The 18,413-nt window shown below is 44.5% G+C and overlaps 1 protein-coding gene across 4 annotated transcripts; it reads left to right on the top strand.

Annotated features, from left to right (window-relative positions):
* The first annotated feature begins 434 nt into the window (after positions 1 to 434).
* On the top strand, positions 435 to 10,833 carry LOC106923940 (isthmin-2-like). Of its 4 annotated transcripts, none has more exons than XM_088003230.1 (9): positions 435 to 851; positions 2,921 to 3,145; positions 4,636 to 4,867; positions 5,256 to 5,387; positions 5,534 to 5,593; positions 7,658 to 9,168; positions 9,751 to 9,877; positions 9,960 to 10,072; positions 10,171 to 10,833. In XM_088003230.1, exons 1-6 carry the CDS (start codon positions 753 to 755, stop codon positions 8,173 to 8,175), a joined length of 1,266 nt encoding a protein of 421 aa, XP_087859356.1. In that variant the 5' UTR covers positions 435 to 752; the 3' UTR covers positions 8,176 to 9,168; positions 9,751 to 9,877; positions 9,960 to 10,072; positions 10,171 to 10,833. The 4 variants fall into 4 exon arrangements, with proteins under 4 accessions (XP_087859356.1, XP_087859357.1, XP_087859354.1 ...); XM_088003231.1 differs by having other exon boundaries at positions 9,957 to 10,072; XM_088003228.1 differs by having other exon boundaries at positions 9,960 to 10,833.
* The last annotated feature ends 7,580 nt before the right edge of the window (positions 10,834 to 18,413 follow it).

Here is an 18,413-nt window from a genome sequence, read left to right as displayed (position 1 = left end):
CCACAGGAAGTGGCTGATGACGCGTGGAGGGCCCTGGGCCCCCAGGACTACACCAGGTCTGGATCAGAACTTTTCCCACTCGTGGTTCTGGACCCGGTTCTGATCTGTAATGCAGCAGAACGAACAAAAACCTGAAAAAAGAAAAAAACTTTTCTTAAAATAAATTTATGGAATCAGAAAACAAAACCAAAATTTACAACCTGAACAGTTTTAATTTCTAAACATTTATTTACAGAAAACTGCAGATTTATTTAAACATAAATTATTTCTAAATATTTGGAAAACAAAATAAAGGAAAACAGGAAGAAGAAAATTTAAATGATTTTCAGATCATTAAAATAAAAAGTTCTGCTGAGCTGATCTCACTGTGGTTCTGATACCACCACCATCATCATCATCATCATCAGAAGAAGAACAAGAAGACCACCCTGTCATTTCAGCTATGACGTCAAAACAAACAAACCCACGTGATCTCTTGGGTCGGGCTGGCGCAGAGTGGGTTGTGTCCTGCGTGGGGCGGTTCTGGTTTTAAACACACTGAGCTGAACCCCGCGGATGAACTCAGTTTAAACACCCGAACCGGTTCTGAAGGGTCTGCTGCTGAAATGAGAAAGTTCGGAACCGGAGGGACTTTCGGTACCGCAGGATAATGGGCATCACGTTCACGTGTGGAGCCTTTTCCACGATGGGGCGGAAACCTCTATCCTAGGCTGAAGGACCGGGCCCGGGTTCGGAGCAGAACTTTGGGAAGTATGAACCCGGGAGACGCGCTGCGTGTGTGTCTGCTGATCCTGGCTGCAGAGTCCAGCTGTGGGCTTCCCACGGACCGGAACACGGAGTCCAGTCCTCAGGTAAACCCGCTGCAAGTCCACAGGTCTCCTTTGGACCTTCAGCTCAGCAGAACCTTCTGGTCATTCAGATCCAGAATGATCGCTGGGGTCCAAATGTTCGAACCTTTCCACCCAAAAGTCCAGATTTCCTCTGATCTTCGGTTCTGAATGCAAAGCAGAGCCTAAATATGACAAGACTTCTAAAATACGAGACTTTAACTTTTCTTTTAATGACATGTTAGCAGCTGACCCTTCAAAGTAAAAGTTAAATAATAAACTCCTAAATAAAACTGTGGGTTCGTCTGGTTCTGAATGGCTCCGAATCTTTTCAGTAGGAATCACTGCTACTGGGTGGTTTGGAGGCGAAGCACAGCCCACGTATTGAGACCTTAGTCCTCATGCCGATGGTCGCAGGTTCGATTCCCGGCCTGACTACCTTTGCTGCATGTCTTCTCCCTCTATCCTGTCAAATAAAGGCCACAAGAGCCAACAAAACCTAAAAGAAAAAAAAAGAAGGGAATCGCTGCTACTGGGTCAGAGGGGTCCAGTCAACTGAACACTGGGCTCTGCCCATCATTTAACAGCATTCAGCTAGTTACAAATGTTAAGAATACACGTTTAAAAATGTATTAAAAATTCATCACTTGAGGTTGGAATCCTGTTCCCTCCTAATATTAGACCATAATATGTCCATCATTGCTTTGGCGCCCCCTGCAGAGCGGCACCCCGAGGCATCGCACATCCTGCAGACCCACCTTCTGGAGGTGGACACCAATAACTAGTATTTACCAGTTGGTGAATAAAAACAACCAGTAGAAATAATTTTAATTGCCAAAATTTGCCAAAGCACAGCAACATGGTAGAATATGAATGTATGGATTATATCTGTAAATGTATGGTTCACCTGGAGTCAATAAAACTATCAGAATGGATCGATGCATGAAATCAAACATTTTTCATCGTTTCTCATGTTTTTCCACACATTCTTTGAATCAGCTTCTAAATTCTCCAGATTTTGTTCCAGTCTTCTAAGAAAGTCCCTAGAACAGCTGATCTGGGCCAGGCATGAGACACTCCCATCATCCACCTCAGGGTGGAGGTGTCTTCCCTTGGTGGTGACTGTGGAAACACTTTATTGTCCAAGAATGCTGCTTCAGGTCAAAGGTCACCCGTCCAGTATGTCCAGGTTGCCGGTTCAATCCCCACTCTGTCTACCGTTGCATCATTGAGCAAGATACTTGACCCTCCTTACCTGCTGGTGGTGGTTCAACAGGGGGCGCCACTGCATGGCCCTCTGGCCTCCGTCAGGCTGCTCTAGGGTAGCTGTGGCTACTATCGGGTAGCTCACCACCATCAGTGATGAGTACAGGACAGCTGAGGAGGTTTTCCTAAGCTGGACCCACAAAGTCTGAATGACATATCTGCTCTTCAACACAGAAACCAATTTTATTTTGGTGGTCCTCTCAGGGGGCCGAGGATGGAACCCGGGGGAACACCTGTGCTAACTGCTAGCTCAGGTTGAAATCCTTGTTAACTTCATGGTTTCCTTCCAGTTTTAGACATTTAACAGTTTTATCCTCTCCAATTCTTGGACGGCTCACAGGAAGATGCTCTGTGTTCGCTAAAATGACGAGCCTCTGGTTCTGATCTGGAACTTGGCCCCAAACCGTTTTGACCCAGTTGCGTCGTTTCATGCGAGAAGTGAAATGCAGAGTTTGGCTCAGAAACTCGAAGCCTCCAGCTGACGCTTAGAGGAAATGAACCCCCTCCCCCAACATGCCTGGAGCTGCTTGACTTTAACTGTTTAGCTAAAAATACAGAAACTCGACCCGGGAGACAGGCCGCCGGATCGCAGGACCAGAACCCTAACCGGAGCAGTTCAGGCTCTTGCAGCACATATTGGATCCAGGAAATGTTTCTGCTCTGTCAAAACTTTGATTGGGTCACTGCTGAATCCAGAACTTCAGTTCCTTCAGGACCGGCGGAGAATGGTCCTCCAACAACTGCTGAACCCTCCATGTGTTCAGAAGATCCTTCGTTATTTCAGCCACTGCCGTCGGTCCAGCTGAACCTTTGTCTCTATTTTACAGATCAGAGCCGAGGAGCAACCAGATCATCCCAACCTGGAACATCTTCAGCAGGAAAACCTGCTGCAGACGCTTCCTCTTCCATCTTCCTCCACTTCCACACAGCAGCAGGACCTGCGCTCATCACCTTCACCCGAGGGGGAGGAGCCTGGAGCCTTCGTCCTGGATCTGAGGAAATTCCCTGATCTGGTCAACGCTTATGTGGGCTCCCAGAATCCCAACATCCAGGTAGGAACATCTATTTGTTCTCTGCTTTGAAAAGGTTCTGGGTTCTGAGCTGTAGAGACCCGGCGGCTCCAGACAGAGCTGGACCCGACGCCCGGCAGGAATAAACACCCAGTCTTTACTGGAGGTCAGAGGAACTGCAGGACTGACTGGTGTGTTTTATGTAGATCCTGACTCTGATCAGCTGGAGGTGACTCGGTGTTCTCTGACTCGATATCAGTGCATCTCTTCCTGCAGTGAACAACAAGCCTCTTTGATTCATGTGGAATCTGATCTTCATGTAAACTAACCTGCAGCCGCCTGCATGGCCCTCATCCACTCTGAGATTACACCAACATGTCCGCCAGAGGAATCTGTCCCATCCTGACCTCTTCTGTCTGTAAACTGTAAAAAAATCTGAAATGCAACAAAGGATCTGACTTCAGATCAGTTCTGGTTTTCTGGACGGTTGAAGCTGCTGAAAACATGGAGGCGGCGCCAGTCACAGAGTTCCTAGCGAAGACAGAAGTCTGTTGTTCTGTCTGGCCAGAAACAAGCCGAGCAGCAGGACGCAGATGACTTGAGGGGGTTTCAGCACCTCAGAGGTTTCATCGTGAAAAACACGGCGGTATGGCGCAGCCAGCATTCAGGGTGGAGACCAACAGAGATCCAAGGATGGAGCTTTAGTCTTCAGATGGACCTTAGGTGGAGCTACCTGGTGCAGCTAGCTGGGACGGTGCAGGTGGTGTTGGGGCTGCAGGTGGAAAGCTCTCTACCAGGCGCTGCAACTTAGAGTTCCACTGAGTGGAGAGATTGCTGAGTCACGCCATCTTCTTGTACCTGATAACACTCCCCATCACTGCCTGGGGAAATAAAAACAATGTTCTCACTGACACCAAACATCTTCAGTCTACAAAGAAAAAACATCTTTGGACGGAGCCTCCAGCTTCATCTGGTCCCTGTGGACGGACGGTGACCTGTGACCCCACCGCTGGAGGGGTCACATCCTGGATTTTAAATGATAATAACTCATATCACACCACTCTCCAAATGTATTTACCTCTACAGTGCAGTGAGACGTCTGAGTTCTACAGAGAAGAGCAGAGTCAGGTTTCCTGGAAGACTGTTGGCACAATCATTTGTGTAATAGTGAGCAGGGTACGTTTCCTCCTCTAAAGTTTAGATATTTATCTTTTCTGGCCATTAAGGTTGATTCTGAATGGTGGCTTTGGAGTGACCTAATCAAAGTCCACACTTCAGTCTGGTTGAGATGCATAGCTGTAACCTTCAGCAGCTGTTTGTCCCCGGAGGGACAGCTGGTTCTGTCCCAGTAGAGGAATTTGAATTAATGAAATCTGAAAACACCTTTTCCTATTTGTTCAGGTGACCTTTGACCTGGAACATTTAAAGGGTTTTCCCAACTGTTCATACAGCTTCTTGGTGAAACTGTTAGAATAAATGGAGCTGATTAGCATCTAGTACTGTTAGCACATCCAGGGTGCTTCTTCTTCCAGGTGACCATTGAGGTGATGGAGGCTGCCCAGACTGAGGTGGAGATGGACCTGGCCAAGGAGAACCAGCGCAACGACTGGTCCGTGTCGCCGTCTGAGTGGACGAGCAAGAAGCTGTTCTGGCCGTTATTCTGGGAGAGCAGGCTGGCAGGAACCGGGCCTGAGGACTACGGCTACGACCCGGCGGACGCTTTGCTGGGCTGGAGCGAAGAGGGGGAGGCCAAATATAGCTTTGGTGAGACATTTCAGATGCTTCTCCCCTTGATCCACCTCAAGGACTCATCCTTGAAACACACAAATAAAGAAATGAAAATGAAGGCAGGCGGGGGGCAGCGAGTTGTCCCATGAAGCATGGAGCGGCCGGTCCTTCACCGGCAGATTAACTGCAGCTGGAGCAGAAAGCAGCTGGGATTTATTCTGCAGAGATTCTCCTACAGGACAGATGGAGTAAAGACAGCAAATAACCCAGCAAGCAGAGAACCGTCCAACTCTCTGGTCTCGCTCTGCCGACTCTTTTCTCCTTAATTGTTCCCCAACTGAGGGAGGAATTTACGATGTGAACTTCAAAAGGCCGGCCTCTGCTTCAGCTTTTCACCGCCCATCCATCTGCTATGTGTTTTCAGAGAATGAAGAGTGGAGCGACTGGGCCCCATGCAGCACCACCTGCGGACCTGGATCTCAAAAACGGACGCGGTCTTGCGGCTATGGCTGCACAGCAACAGAATCACGCACATGTGACCTGGAGAGCTGTTCCAGTAAGATACAAACCAGTTTAGGGCGTTCTGATCCACGGGGGGTAAATCTGTCTCCACAGCCTCAGATCTTCTCCTGACTAGAGGCGATGCTTCAGCCTGAACCACGGTTACCATCAATCACGTTTCTGTCTGTTTTCGTCTCGTAGGCGCTGTGGTCACAGAGACCGAGGCGACGTTGCTCCACCAGTTCAACAACACAGACTCCAGTACGTATTTTTTGTTTCACCTTTCAACCTTATGGTCAATCCTTCCTTCCAGTTTCACATTTATTGATGCGATACACCAGACATAGAAAATGATCCGTTTTTTTCCGATGTCAGACATCAGGAGACGAAGGTCTGACTCATGAACCTCAGACTGGTTTAAAGCAGAGATCCGAGTCACAACTTTTATACATGCCTCTTGTCCTCCACATATGAATTAAACAAGTTCACATCTTTTCATTTATCTATGCTCAAACTATTACATCAAATGTAACAGCATTGCATTAGCAAACAAAGTTAACATTCTAGATTTATGGTGTCATGAGGTGTGGTGTTGGTGGTGAGAGAGAATGTTAAAGACCCAGATAGAGATGAAAAAATGATGGTTTTAAATGAAGAATCCACAAAAACAAAATCCAAACATACAGGCAGCACAGAGAACGGAAGGTAAAAGGTCCATGACTGAACAGACTGGCACAGAGAACAATGACAGGCGACATTAGACGAGGACCTGACCAGAGAAACAGGACACAGGTGGATTTAAATACACAGGGAAGGTAATTAGGGAACAAGACACACCTGGGAATCAATCAAGGTGGACGAGACAGGAAACCGCAGAGACTCAGGGAAACAAAACCTAGAAAATAAACACACAAAAAACTCAAAAGCTCGCATATGGTCTGTGTTAAAATGTTAGCACTTATGGGGCCTGAAGGTCTGAGGGGCCTTAAACAGCTGCTTAAGGCCCCACATACTCAGGTGTACTGTGCATTCCATGAATGGCTCAGACTGTTGTGTCAAGCTACTGATTACCTGAAATTCTCTCCTGACAAATTCCTTTATTTCACACAACTAGCAAGTGTGATGAACTATTTGGGTGCCCAGCTCCGTTTCTTCTACATCTGAGAAGCTTTAACTCGCCTCTCAGTGCAGACAGAGAAAGGCAGAGACATGTCGGTTCATCCGGCAGACAGTGAGCCGCTGCCCGGAGCAGCGCCGCCTCCTGCTGCGGGCAGAGGAGCAGCAGGAGGCGGCGCTGGCTTTAGCTGTAATCAGGGAACCTTTTAATAAGCTCTGTTTATTATGTTCTGAAAGCACAATTGTGATCAGTGTAATAATTTGTGCATCAGTCGAAAATGAACACATACCCGATCATTGTTCCTTGTCGTTGTTGGGAGGAAAAAATAAAAGTCGGACTCAACATATCGGACCACCTCTCTGCTCCGGTGCTGATAAAGAAGTCTGGGATGATGTCTTGGTTTTTGTTCTCATAATTCTGCATAATTCACCATGTCAATATTTGCGTGAATATATAAAGCCTCAGGGCCGAGGAGAGGCCACTACAGGGGCAGGTGCTCAAAAAAAAGGGCCCATCGAACCGCCTTCTAGGACAGAATATTAACAAAGCCACACAGCTTTGAGTTTAATAAACAATGATACATTACAAAATAGTGAGATTTACAATCAAAGCTAAGGAACTTCTCTATATAGAGCATACAACTTTGCATATGTAAGATATCCATCCATCCATCCATCCATCCATCCATCCATCCATCCATCCATCCATCCATCGATTTTCTTTACACCCTTGTCCCCTAGTGGGGTCAGGAGCTGCTGGTGCCTCTCCAGCTAACGTTCCAGGTGAGAGGCGGGGTCACCTGGACAGGTCGCCAGTCTATCGCATGTAAGATATTTTATTAGTAATTTCTTTCTGCAGGTCTATTTTGTTATAGGAAACTATTGCAATATTCAAACCCGCAATTTAGCGAGATATGTAAATCAGAGTTGGGGCCTTTAGTTTGCTTATGCCTTGGGCCGGCTCTAAATGTGATCAGCATTGCATCATGTTTTTAGATCCACTGGTTGATTACTCAAACAAATATTCTATTTATTTTGAAAGTCAGTCGTTGGCCTCGTTTTCCCTCTTTTTGCTCCATTTTAGTTTGTCTTATTGATTGGCTTCGTTGGTTGAAAAATGTTTAATGTTTTCCTGAGACTCGCTCCAGGTTCCTGAGTGGACCTCCAGGCTGAAACCCAGACCAGGCTAACTGTGATTCTCCCTCTCAGGTGTGGACAGCTGTGAAAAGTGGCTGAGCTGCAGGAACGAGTTCCTCCAGAAGTACCTCCACCAGGTGCTCACCCAGCTGCCCTCCTGCCCCTGCTCCTACCCCTCCGAGGTCGTCTACGGCGCCATCAGCATCCCGGACCGCAGGCTGCGCAGGACGTACCGCTGGAGAGACGCCAGCGGACCCAAAGAACGGCTGGACATCTACAAACCTTCTGCCCGGTTCTGCGTCCGCTCCATGCTGTCCTACGACAGCCTGACGCTGGGGGCGCAGCACTGTTGCTATGACGACCGGATGAGGCTGATCACACGCGGCAAAGGCGCCGGAGCGCCGGACCTGATCGGCGCGGAGTTCTCCCCGGAGCTACATTACCAGGTGGACGTCCTGCCCTGGATCCTGTGCAAAGGAGACTGGAGCCGGTTCCACTCAGCCAGGCCGCCCAACAACGGGCTGACCTGCCCGGAGAACCCGGCCGAACCGGCGTTCCAGACGGAACTCAGAGAGGCCCGGGAGTACTGAAGGCCGGTTCTGAGAGACAGAACGACCCGTCCAAACCTGAAACCATCAGACCTGAACGGCTGTGTGTGTGTAGGAGCTTATTTATTATCCAGGGAACATTTACTATCAAGGACCTTCGTAGAGCGGCTGAACAGGAAGCATATTATGTTAACTGTAAAATGTCATTATTATTATTAATATGAGTGAAATGAAGCCAGTGTCACATAACACACTAATACTTGAAACCAAAATATTAATTTGTACTTCAAGAGCTTTTATTCATTCCTACTGCTGCGAAAATAACTAATCATTATATTATTTAGAGTCCCGTCACCCACCCCCCCGCAAGTGATTTTATGTAGACCAACACAAGCTAGAATAAAGTCCTATTTAATGCTTTGCTTCTTGTAGCCCTGATGTTAGCCAGGCTGCCTGCTCCAGTAGTTCCTGCACTCAGCCACTGCTTTAAAACACATTATTTCAATAAGAGCGATAGGTGGCGCTCTGCTAGTTGTTGGCAGTGACAGAATAGCTGATATTTCTGATTTGATCAGAATTAGCTTGAGGTTCCAGTTTGTCCAACTGACTGATTTTAAGGATTGACTGACTCCTCCCACGTCAGCTTTCACCTCCTTTCAGCTGTTTTGGCGTCAGAGTTTCTCCTCCTGAAACTGAAGCTGTCTGATGAAGATCTCTCTGATAGATTTGAGTTTTAAAGTCTTTCAGTCGATTTACAGGAAGATGCTGACCCTATTGCCCTCTTTCCACCGGCTCTACTTCAGCATCTCGTCTCGGCTCGGTTTCGGACTGACCGCGTTTCCACCGGCCCAACTTGGCTCTGTAGCAGGGTGCTGCCTCCTGGTGGCGGGGGGTGTAGCGCAGCACACTAGGCGCTGTGTGCTGCGCTTCGTTACGATGCGACCTAACGCGAGTTTTTCTGAAACAAAAGAAGAAGAAAGAGCTGAGCAAGAAAATGCGCCGGTGGGAGGAAAGCAGGTGGCTCAGACCGTGCAGGTGAGCTAACGATGATTTTGTAATAGTGCCGAATATACATGTGCATTATTTCAATAAGAGCGATAGGTGGCGCTCTGTTAGCTGCCGATCAAACAGAAAGTTACAACCTTGACATGATTTTTACCGAGAAATCGATCAGACCTCCAGTCCTCTGAACGATTGGCCAGACCTGCAGTCCCGTTGCTCAGAGACGAACAGGAAGTCCTCCATGCACAACAAGTCAATGTTTATGTTCTTAAACTCAATATCACCTGGGATCTGCAGGTCTGCCTCTGGACACTAAGGAAACAAAAAAGACCCAAGCAGCTGAATGTTTTAGAGTAGCCTAGTCAAAGTCTGGACTTAATTCCAATTGAACCTTAACCAGGTCACTTTTGCTGGAGAACTTTGTCTGAATAAAGTCAGTTCAGCGGAACAGTGTGGGTCAAAGGTCATCCTCAGGGATGTTATCAGTTGTTATCAGAAGGAGGGTCAGGGTGTCATCTTGGTGCAGTTTCTTTGTTTATTTCTTTGTTGATCTCAAACATTTAAGTTTTAAAAACTTCAGAAAATCCTGAAAACTGTTTTTCTTCACAATTTCAGAGAAACTCTGGCTGCTTCACAGAAGTCAGAGGAAAAGTATCCAAACCTTTCCATGAAAACATCTCAGAATGATCCTTTCTGACCCAGTCACCGTCTCCAGACTCAACACGCTGACCCTAATCCTGAGGTTCATTCACAGTCAACAAACAGTTTAAATCCTTCCTATCTGCCAACTGCCTTCATCTGAATTTGTCCTCATTTCCCAGCAGAACGCCTGCTGAAGCTCCAGATTTGAGCCGGTTTGCAGCCTGAAGATGGATCCTTCATGAACTTCAGCTGGACGACAGAAAGACTTCAAGAATTCGTCACGTGAAGGAAACTTGTAAATCATAAATCCCTTTTTTTCCTGAATCAAGGCGGCCAAATCACCACCTGATCTCTGGACACAAAAGTATTCTACTTTTATTTGTTCTGATCCAGTTTAGATTGGCTCCTGGCATCAACAAACAGTGAGGAAGCTACTCCTCAACCAGCACATATAGAGGCACAAAGTCCCTCCCTTCCCCAAACGGGGGAATGGTTTAGAGGCAGACATTTGTCTCTGAAGATTCCACACAGCATCTGCTGCAGCGATTGGGCGGACCACCTGTGGGCTGGAAGATGTCGACTGCCTGCAGCGTTTTCATTTGGCTGTAAGGAACGAAGCCAACAAAGCGTTCCCAATACTCCAGACTCCATCGCGGAATCGGTTTCTCAAAGGGAGTCGTCTCACCTGAAAGGTTTGGATGACAAAAGTTCATCATTGGGGCTCTGCCCCCTACCCAGACTCTCCCTCTGGCCATTAGATTGGTCAACAATCCCATCACTAAGACTGTCTGAGACTGCTTGAAAATGCTAAGTTATATTTAGCAATTTAAGTCCAAGTGTTGTAAAATGGAGCCATTTTGTTCCACTGCTTTGGTTCAGTTAAAGTTTAAGCAAAGCTGAGCTGATCCTGAAATATTTCTCTGAATTATATCTCTATGGTTCTCTGCCCATCAGGAGAGAGAGCAACATGTTGACATCTCAACACCAGACACCTAAAGACGTTAGAGTTTTACTCTTATTGTTGCAAACTGGAGAATAAAAAGATGCTTCTGAAGACTTTCTGCAGCAGTGAGGGTGTTGATCTGGTGAAGGAGCATCTACGCTCTAACGTAGATCAGGGGATCTAGATCAGAATGGAAAGAACCAGATCTGGAGTCCAAGTATCTGAAGGGAGTCGGACCCTGGTCTGATCGAGGAGCTTCAGCTGCTTCAGCTGCTGCAGGCGTTCAGATGAATCATGATGGCCAGAGGCTTATTTCAAGGAGGAAGATTTCTTGTTACATGAAAACGTCTCCATGGTTACAGTTGTGTTGTAATTATTTGACTCAGTACCAATAGATATGCAATAACATTTTAGTTGTTTCCAGTTTATTGTAAAATCTTCAAACACATCAAAGTTTTCAGGTTCGAATCAAAATGTGACATTTTTTTCTCCAAGTCTGTTCAGTGAATCATGTTTGATCAACTAATCTTGTTCACTGGTTCTTTTCCTAAATATTCCTCCTTTTGCATCACAGAGAGAATCGCTTAAAGCTGAGGAGTCCCACCTAAAAAGGCTAAAATAACATGTGGGGAAGTGATGTAGTTGGCAGCTTGTCGTTTCACAGTAATGCCTGGGGGGGGCAAAAGTCCAGCTGCAGGGATCATCAGCAGGGACCCAGGGCATCTTTAAACACTTCATGCAGTTTATTTCAGCTCAGGAACAAGAAATGATTGACAACACACTCAAGACAACTGCAAATGCAACAGATGAGAATGAAAGATTTAAAGCAGGAAACTGTGAATTCAGCAGTCTGTCCTCCCTAACAGCCAATAAAACGTTTGAGAGGATCGCAGCGTTCAGAGACATTCATCACCCCAGTGCCGATTCACAGAAACGGACTGAGAACGGCTGAAAACCAGAACGGCTCCGGAAAGAACAGCATCGTTCAGTCGGCGTGACGTGGCGGCTGTTGGGGACGGTCGCATCATGTTTCCTAGTTCGCAGTTCAGTTCATTCAGTTCAGTTCAGTTCCTGATCAGGGGACATGGTTCCCATGGCAACGAGCTCTGAGACCTCAGTTTCAGTTTGGCTCCAAATCCACAGTTTGGGCATCGTATTAAAATGTGGAATTGAATAGATTTGATCATCTGCAGGACATCCTGACCTCTAGGCTCAACTGGCAGACAATGAAACTGGATTTTATTCCAGCTGAACTGGTAAATGACCAGTTGGGCCGTCTGGTCCAACTAAGCAGACTACAGCTCTGTCGCATTACTAAATTCAGATGCAGCAACATATTCTGCATCATGCTGTGTGTTTCAGAATAGATTTAAAGTTGTTTTTACTGGTGTTTGAAGTGTTATTAGTTCCAGTCCAAACGAAGCTACTGGGAGCCTCAGGATAAACTCTAATAGATCTAACAGAACAGACTCAGAATGAGCTGAACTGGGTCACTCATCTCTGTTTCTGTGTTTATCTGATTTTATGGCAGTCAGGGGTCAGCAGGGCAACATGATGTCAGGAAATCCAGCTGTTGCTGAAACTTAATGAGAAGCAAACATTTGGCTGTGAAGGAGGCCTGAGGAGGACGAAGGCAGCGACAGAAAAAGCTCATGTTTTTCTTTGCAGACTCACTGCTGAAGACTCGGAGGACGGAGCGGATCAGAGAGACCAGCTGTAAACAATAATCACCACAAATCACTGATGGCTTTAATCTTTGTTTTATGACTGATTTACGTGACCTGCTGATGAGAAGGCATGAACAAACCTGAGATCTGCCGCCACAATCACAAAACAAGAAACATCAGAGTTTCATTTTACATCATGTCTTCCTGCCAAGGAGCTGTTAGTCATTCACTTCTGAAAACTAGGAAGGTGTTTTATTGCTGCGTTGAGGAGTCAAATTTTGTTGAGCAGACTGGAGTGAAGGCACAGATCAGAAGGTGTGTGAATAATCTGGTGAAGGAAAAATGAAAGGAAGTGTCTTTTATGTCTTGGCTACAACACTTTCCAAACTGCATCCATTTCTTCCAACATAGATCACATTTCCCGTGAGTGGACGCCTGGTGGAAACCAGTGGCGGGAAGGAACGTGTATCTGTACTTTACTTAAGTAGATTTAATAATGGATACTTTCTACTTTTACTCCACTACATTTTACAGTAAGTATCTGTACTTTCTACTTCACTACATTTCTACTAAACTGTCCGTTACTCATTACATCCAAGTCGCGTTGCGCTTTTTGTCCGTTAAAATGTGACATGTAAAACACTGTACATTATATACATAAAGATATGGCTTATTTTACAAGATATGGCGACATGTACAATAAGCAGCTTTCACAGACGGTGGGGACTTCGTCCAACTTTTACCGTCACTTGGAAGGAAAGCTTAAAAAAGGTAAGATCTGTGCTTTGGCAATTCCGATTTTTTTTGCCGGGCCGTTCACACTGCCAGTAAATGCGACCTGTATGCGTTCTGCTGTCTGAACGGGCAAACGACCTGAAAGTGTCCCGCATGCGCAGTAGAGGGCGCAGTAGCGTCAGCGTTCTCAGTGTTCTGCCAACCGCCATGAAAAGAAGAAGTGCTCAGTGTTTGCGGAAGTAAACATGGAGGCTAACGGTGGAGCTTAGCTTACATATTTGAAGTTGTTGTCCGGCCGGAGCAGCATATGAACAACTTAATCCTCATACAATCCGTCATGGTTGTTGTTTTTCTTCCCGCTTGCACGTATCAGGACGCAGAATAGTGAGATTTGTTGAGAAACAGCGACGTTCAGCTCGGATGAATGCGACCTGGACTTTAGGTCCAGTGACGTGGGTCAGGGGAGGCAGGCTCACCTGTCATCATGGAAAAATAATATATAATAAAATCATTGATATTGCTATTTTCGCCCTGTGGTTTGTACTATAAAGTATTTATTTTTTACTTAGCTTAACCAATTCTGATTATTTTTTTCTTCAAAATCGCTGGATTTTCGCATTTTCCCATTCAAATGCTCAGAAGCGAAGCCGGTGAGGCAGCAGGAAGCTGAGCCTCACCTGGACTGATCAACCTCTGGCTCACTGCACTGGCTGCCATTCTATGAGAGCAGCTCCTCCTGTCTGTACGCCGGCAATGAAATGGCTAAGAAACATTTAATATATGGACTGATTTTCCATAATTTAGCTTATGTATATAATGTAGAGTGTTTTTTTGTCACTAACTGTGTGTGTATCGTGTTTTGTGTGAGGAGGATCGATCAGAAACGGCAAGTACAGCGATATATTTGTTTTCTCCTCTCTTCCGACGTCAACATGAAAGTCTACATTTCTACAGTTAAACAGTTTTCTAAAGTGGGTTTTCAGTTGAAGCAGGAGAAAATAACTAAAGGAAGACCAACACCGGAGCTGAAGGTTTTGCTTCGAGACAGTTTGATGATTCTCAAACGGAGTAGAAAGACATGAGGATAGACTTGGCTTTGGATGAACGGATATTTCTGTGCAGAATTAGCGGTGAATGGATTTCATTGATACGTAAAGGTAAGACAGCAATAAGATATATATTTTTAATGAAATGTGCGTTTTGTGGGCTACAGTTTGTATGTCTAAATAATTCAGTAAAGTAGAAGCGGAAGCTAATCTACCACAGCAATTATTTATTAATAAAACATTAAGCCTAAAACGTCCTACAACAACAGACTGAATGTTCTGTGTGCAAAATTCTTGAATGTTTTTTGGTGTTAAATCCTAAAACATGAAGTGGCATTGTTGTCAGTTGCTATGGCAACGAGCCTGTAGCTTGACGAATACAGATCACTTTGCAGTGGATCATAGCACAAAATTAATATTACAAAATTACAAAATACAAAATTTAACTGAGTTAACGCGGCTATGGATGACATGTAAATGATTAGTCTTTTTGCCCCCCAGCGTTGTGCCTGCGCGAAATTTCCGTAGGTCCAAATACATGCATGGTGTCTATATAGTCATAAGTCAGTGGCTCACCAGCAATGAACCTCACCGCACGTCACTGGTTAGGTCGCATTTGAATCGGATACGTATCGGATGTAGGTCGCATTATGTCAAAAAAAAAATCGGAATTGGGTCACTTCAGTCTGCAGTGCGAACGCACCCTCTGCGATTAAAAAAAGTTGTCACTCATGCGCTGAATTATTGTGTGGAGGTGTTGACTGAGGTGTCGCATATATGGGACAACGCTGTGACCAAAGTGCAATATAGTGATATGACATTCAGGAACGATCCGATTCTTCTGGACGGATCTTTACTAAGTCCTGTAGGACAGAAGCCTCACAGAGAGCCGTTCTTTGTTGGTCTGCATACACTGCAGTAGCTATTATTTTATTTCATTAATATATAGAGAGATTTATTTAATTAACAAATAAATAAATCATGAACATAAGAACGCAGAGCATGCTCATTGCTCTTTATTTTCGTCACCTGTCATGGCGGCAGACTTTGCAGCAGGAGGGAGGATGAAAACAGTCACCTGTCACCACTTCTTGCTTGTTGTGCCTTGGACAGTGTTCATAGTTGCTATGATTAATGGTACAGACAGTTGTGGTTTCTAACATTGGCAATATGGGCAACTGCCCAGGGCGTTATTTTTTTAGGGATGGAAGAAGACCTCTGCGGATCTACAGAGCACAGAGATGAAAAGCAAAACAGAATGAAGAAGAGTTTGATACTGGTTAAATTTATTTCAGCTCCAAGTATTTAATATCTAGGTGTTTTTATGAGAATGTGGATCTTTCAGATCAATTTGAGAAGCAATTTTGATAGGTGCACTTAATTTTATTGTGTCATGTAGCGCGGGGTGCTGGTCTTGGTCTTGATTTGGTCTCAGGTTGGGTGGTCTACTCTAGACTACAACTCTGCTATGTGGCTCCTTGGTTGCATGTCCTCCCCCACCTTTCTGTTGGATTTCTTTCAAAATAAAAGCCACTAGTGGCAAAAAAAGTGAAGTCCATGCTATGTTAGGACAGGAGACAAGATGTTTCCATCCCTGAAATTATGATGCATAGAATCACATGTCTAAGTCTAAACTATGTTACAGAGTAAACATAATAAAAACATGCTTTATCTGTGGCATTGTTCATTAAAATGGGACATTTCTAATTTATTTAAAATTAAATATGATCGATTAAATACGATCTTAATATTAGTAATTAGGTAATGCATTCAGCACGTACTTTTCCTTTTAATACTTAAGTATTTTTAAAAGCCAGGACCTTTTTACTTTTACTTAAGTAAAATGTTAATGTGGTACTTTTACTTTTACTTGAGTACATTTTTGTCTGTGTATTTGTACTTTTACTTAAAATGAGACATTTTCATATTTATTTCAGGCCCACAAGGGTTTATTTCAGTTTGAACCCGAGACCGCAAGCCTACATTCAGATTCAACAAATGCAATGTTGACATCTAGTGGTAGGAAGCAGAAGTGACTGAATGAAACTATTTAATTGGTTTCTTTTTGTTAGAAACCAATCTACAATTTGCGAGGCAAATTTTGTATTTGTGTAGCAACATAGGTTATTTATAAGGATACTGCTTGGATGCAAAGAAAATAATTTTATAAAAGAAATAATACTTATAACAACATACTCACTTTCAGTTATATCTTCTTTTGATTGGAGTTTTACTTTAAGGGTCATAGTTTTGTTTTTATTGGCCGTAAAATAACACAGAACGTATACAGCTTTTGGAAACCTGAATAATAATCAAATACTGTTTACAGATAATGGCTACTGGGTGTTCAAAATATTAATTGGGGCCTGCCCATAGCAATGCATAGGGAGAACAGTGACTGCCTCCATGCATTGCATGGCAGGCACCTATTGTTCTACACCTAATAGAATGTCTATTATAGATTATTTATTTTTCTTCCATCACCGTTAATGCGGCTCGTACCGCTGCGTGTACCCCCACAAAAGTGGTATCAAATCGTGTGGCTCGATGCCGAGAAGGGAGCTATTATTTTTATTGGGATTCTGTGTAAAAATGACGACATAAATTGAGAAAAACGAGAAAAGTTTAGACTGAGTGTCTCACAGAATCACTAAGATTTCTCTCTGAAACACACACACAGCACAGTGGAGGTCTGACTCCAAAACTCTTTTTAACTCCCCCTCACAAGGCACAAATAGAGGCCTGTTGATCTCAAAGTTGGTCATGACATAGATACACATGCCTGCTCCTGTAAAATGTTTTCAAAATTTTCCTAGGGCTTATGGTTTTTTGTCAAGGTCCTGGAGACCGACGCTGGGTGTCTCACAAGTATAGTAACCAGCATCCTGTCTGACAGAGAGAGCCAGCCCAGGTGCAGATAATTAATTACCATAGCAACGGGTCCTAGACAGAGCCAGTGAGTATTCCCACAGCTGCTGAATCAGATCTCACAATGCATTGTGGGAAGAATACATATTTCCTGTGACTATTCATGTTTTGCTTACATAAAATTACACTGGTCAACACAAAAAAAATTGTCTACGTTTTTTCAGCTGACTTAGTAGTATTTCGATGAGCTGAATCCAAAAATCACATTCGTTTTGCTCCATCAGGTCAACTTTTTGAGCCATAGAAAATCTTGATTTTTTACGATTCTGTTTACATGCATTTTTTATTTCATTTCAATTTTTTTATTTCACATTCTAGAAATGAAATTACTTACTTATTCAGACTACAAGTTAATGGGTGATGTCATCAATTGCGAAACGTCATTTCCTTAATTTGCTTCCGGTCATAGCATTTTAGTAAGAGTAAAGTGAAAAGCCTCTATATTGCCTAAAAGCGAAATGGCTTCAGCCAGAAGATCTTGCAAAAATAAACCTGACTATTCTGTTACATTTGCGGCGAATACACCCTTGTGCCTAACAGGAATCCAGTCACAAGTTTCATAAAGCGTGCTTACCATGCTTATTTTAGTATGAAACTTGGAGATCAGGACAAAGCTTGGGCGCCACACATGGTATGCAAAGCATGCACCGAGTATCTGCGTCAGTGGACAAAGGGCAACAAGAGTTGTCTGAAATTTGGAATTCCGATGGTCTGGAGGGAGCCAACAAACCACTGCAGTGACTGCTACTTCTGTGGCATTGATGTTACTGGGATCAACAGAAAGAACCGGAGCAGCCTAAAGTATCCTGATCTTCAATCAGCACGTCATCCTGTAGCTCATTGTGATGAAATTCCAGTACCTGTCTTTGGAGAACTTCCTGATAATAGTGACGAAGATTCCACCAGTGTTGAAGAAGGAGAAGAAGAAGAAGAAGAAGAAGAAGACGATGAAGAAAAAGTGTTTTTTTGACAGTGATGCTCCACATCCTTTTCCCCAAAATGAGCTGAATGATCTAGTTCGCTTGTCAAAATCCTTAGCCGAACTGTTGGCATCCAGATTGAAGGAAAAGAACCTCCTCTCTGACAGTGCTCGCATCACCTTCTATCGCAACAGGTATCAAGAGGCTTGATCAAACAGTTCACCAAAGCTCTGGACAAGAATGGTGGCTGCTTCACTTACTTGTGCCAGGCTTTTCCAGGATTGACCATAGAGAAATTGAAAGCTGGCATCTTTGACGGCCCTCAAATCCGTCAGCTTATCAGAGACTCAGATTTCGAAAAATCAATGAATGGGATGGAACTGGAAGCGTGGAAGGC

This window comes from Poecilia mexicana, unplaced genomic scaffold (assembly GCF_051168715.1).
Source record: "Poecilia mexicana isolate PSO_F unplaced genomic scaffold, ASM5116871v1 scaffold_23, whole genome shotgun sequence".
NCBI lineage: Eukaryota > Metazoa > Chordata > Actinopteri > Cyprinodontiformes > Poeciliidae > Poecilia > Poecilia mexicana.
Note: the sequence above shows the minus strand (reverse complement) of the source record. Positions and strands in the feature narration are given on the sequence as shown.

Excerpts from the sequence above, each read along its gene's own strand:
- LOC106923940 (XM_088003230.1), top strand. The coding sequence starts at position 753 with ATGAACCCGGGAGACGCGCTGCGTGTGTGTCTGCTGATCCTGGCTGCA. Across the intron at positions 5,388-5,533 it reads TGACCTGGAGAGCTGTTCCA|GCGCTGTGGTCACAGAGACC; the intron begins GTAAGATACAAA and ends TTCGTCTCGTAG. Across the intron at positions 5,594-7,657 it reads GTTCAACAACACAGACTCCA|GTGTGGACAGCTGTGAAAAG; the intron begins GTACGTATTTTT and ends TCTCCCTCTCAG.